The sequence below is a fragment of the Monosiga brevicollis genome, genomic scaffold (genome assembly GCF_000002865.3).
Source record: "Monosiga brevicollis MX1 MONBRscaffold_11 genomic scaffold, whole genome shotgun sequence".
In the NCBI taxonomy this organism is placed as follows: Eukaryota; class Choanoflagellata; order Craspedida; family Salpingoecidae; genus Monosiga; species Monosiga brevicollis.
Genome location: NW_001865048.1, coordinates 637511 through 638784, shown reverse-complemented (window position 1 = coordinate 638784; position 1274 = coordinate 637511). Strand labels below are relative to the sequence as shown.

At 49.7% G+C, this 1274-nt stretch overlaps 1 protein-coding gene across 1 annotated transcript in view; it reads right to left on the bottom strand.

The window, feature by feature from the left end:
• Positions 1–997: 997 nt before the first annotated feature.
• Positions 998–1274, bottom strand: part of MONBRDRAFT_25743 (uncharacterized protein) — a gene marked incomplete at both ends in the record, with an annotated part of 5023 nt that continues 4746 nt past the window's right edge. Inside the window, one exon of the mRNA XM_001746029.1 lies at positions 998–1192. Within this exon, the coding sequence (XP_001746081.1) occupies positions 998–1192 (195 nt within the window). The remainder of the gene's footprint in view (positions 1193–1274) is intronic.

The following is a 1274-nucleotide window of genomic DNA, read 5'->3' as shown; positions in this document are numbered from 1 at the left end:
CCANTAGGAGCGCTTGCACGGGCACTATCTCGCCCATGTTTTTGGTGGCACGGGCAGACAGATCAAACACAAACAAATGCTTCTTCTCCAAATTAAAAAATCAAAAATCAAAAATCAATTGACAAACAAGAGCAGATTGATAAAGAAGGACCTGCAACAAAAGATCACAACGAACAGCAGCGGCGCAAAAGGACTGCTTCAGGATGGGGCGGGGAACAGCCACGAGTTGGCAAGAAGACTATCACTTTTGTGCAAAATTAAACGTCATGTCACCGCCAATGTGCAACTTGACTTGCGCGTGTATTCATTCAGAGCGCGCTGATGATGAATTTACACTTTGTTTCCCCCCCCGGGGGTATCTGCCCCAGGCTCCCATACTAGATGTGCTTGCCGGGTGACAGCGGGTGCTTGGAAATTCACAAGGATGACATGATGACCTGCGTTTTCAATCATCGCCAAACAAACAACAACAAAAAGACAAGGGATTGGGATTGGTTTCTGGTTACTCCCGGAGGATGGAATGCTTGAAAACCCCAAAAGAGGGTCAGATAGACAAGAGCATCAGACCGAGTGAACAGGGCAGCAACGGTACAGTATGCTCTTGCTTCCCAGTACAACAACCGTGCTCAATGCCTAATCCAAACCAGTCTGGCTGCCATTTGTCAAAGCAAGCACCTCTTGTCCCTCTCTCTCTCTGTCATCGCACCGAAAGCTAAAGAATTTGAACAGAACAGAAGAAAATCAACGTCGTGTTTCACCATTAATTTTCCTCCCAAGCGACGGGGTTTTAATGATCTGCAACTTCCCTATGGTGTTCAAAATAGGCAAGCTTGGATCTGATCGGTCTGCTTCTGTTCGGGCAAAGACGCATGGGACGCATGCTCGCATGACACTACAATGAACTGATGACAGCCGTCGCTTTGGCGCAAAATGGGCCGGAAAAAAAAAAGCACAAGGGTCAAGAATACTTGGAAAAGGAGAGGGCCAGGTTGGCACATTAACGCCGAGGACTGCCCGTGGCCTTGCCAAGCCCAGCAACATTGTCTAGCGGCAAAAGCGAGCACTGCTGACACAGCGTGGCAGCGTCATCCAGCTGCAGCTCTTCCAACGCAGCCACCAGCTGCTGACGAGCCTCGTCATCCTGCAAAAACTTCTCCATGACACGTGCCAAGGCAAAGCCATCGTGCTCCTTCTGCATTGGCAAATCCCCCCGGGCATATGGGTGACGATACGACTCCAGCGGCTTTCCTTCCCTGGCAAAATTGGAGGCATAG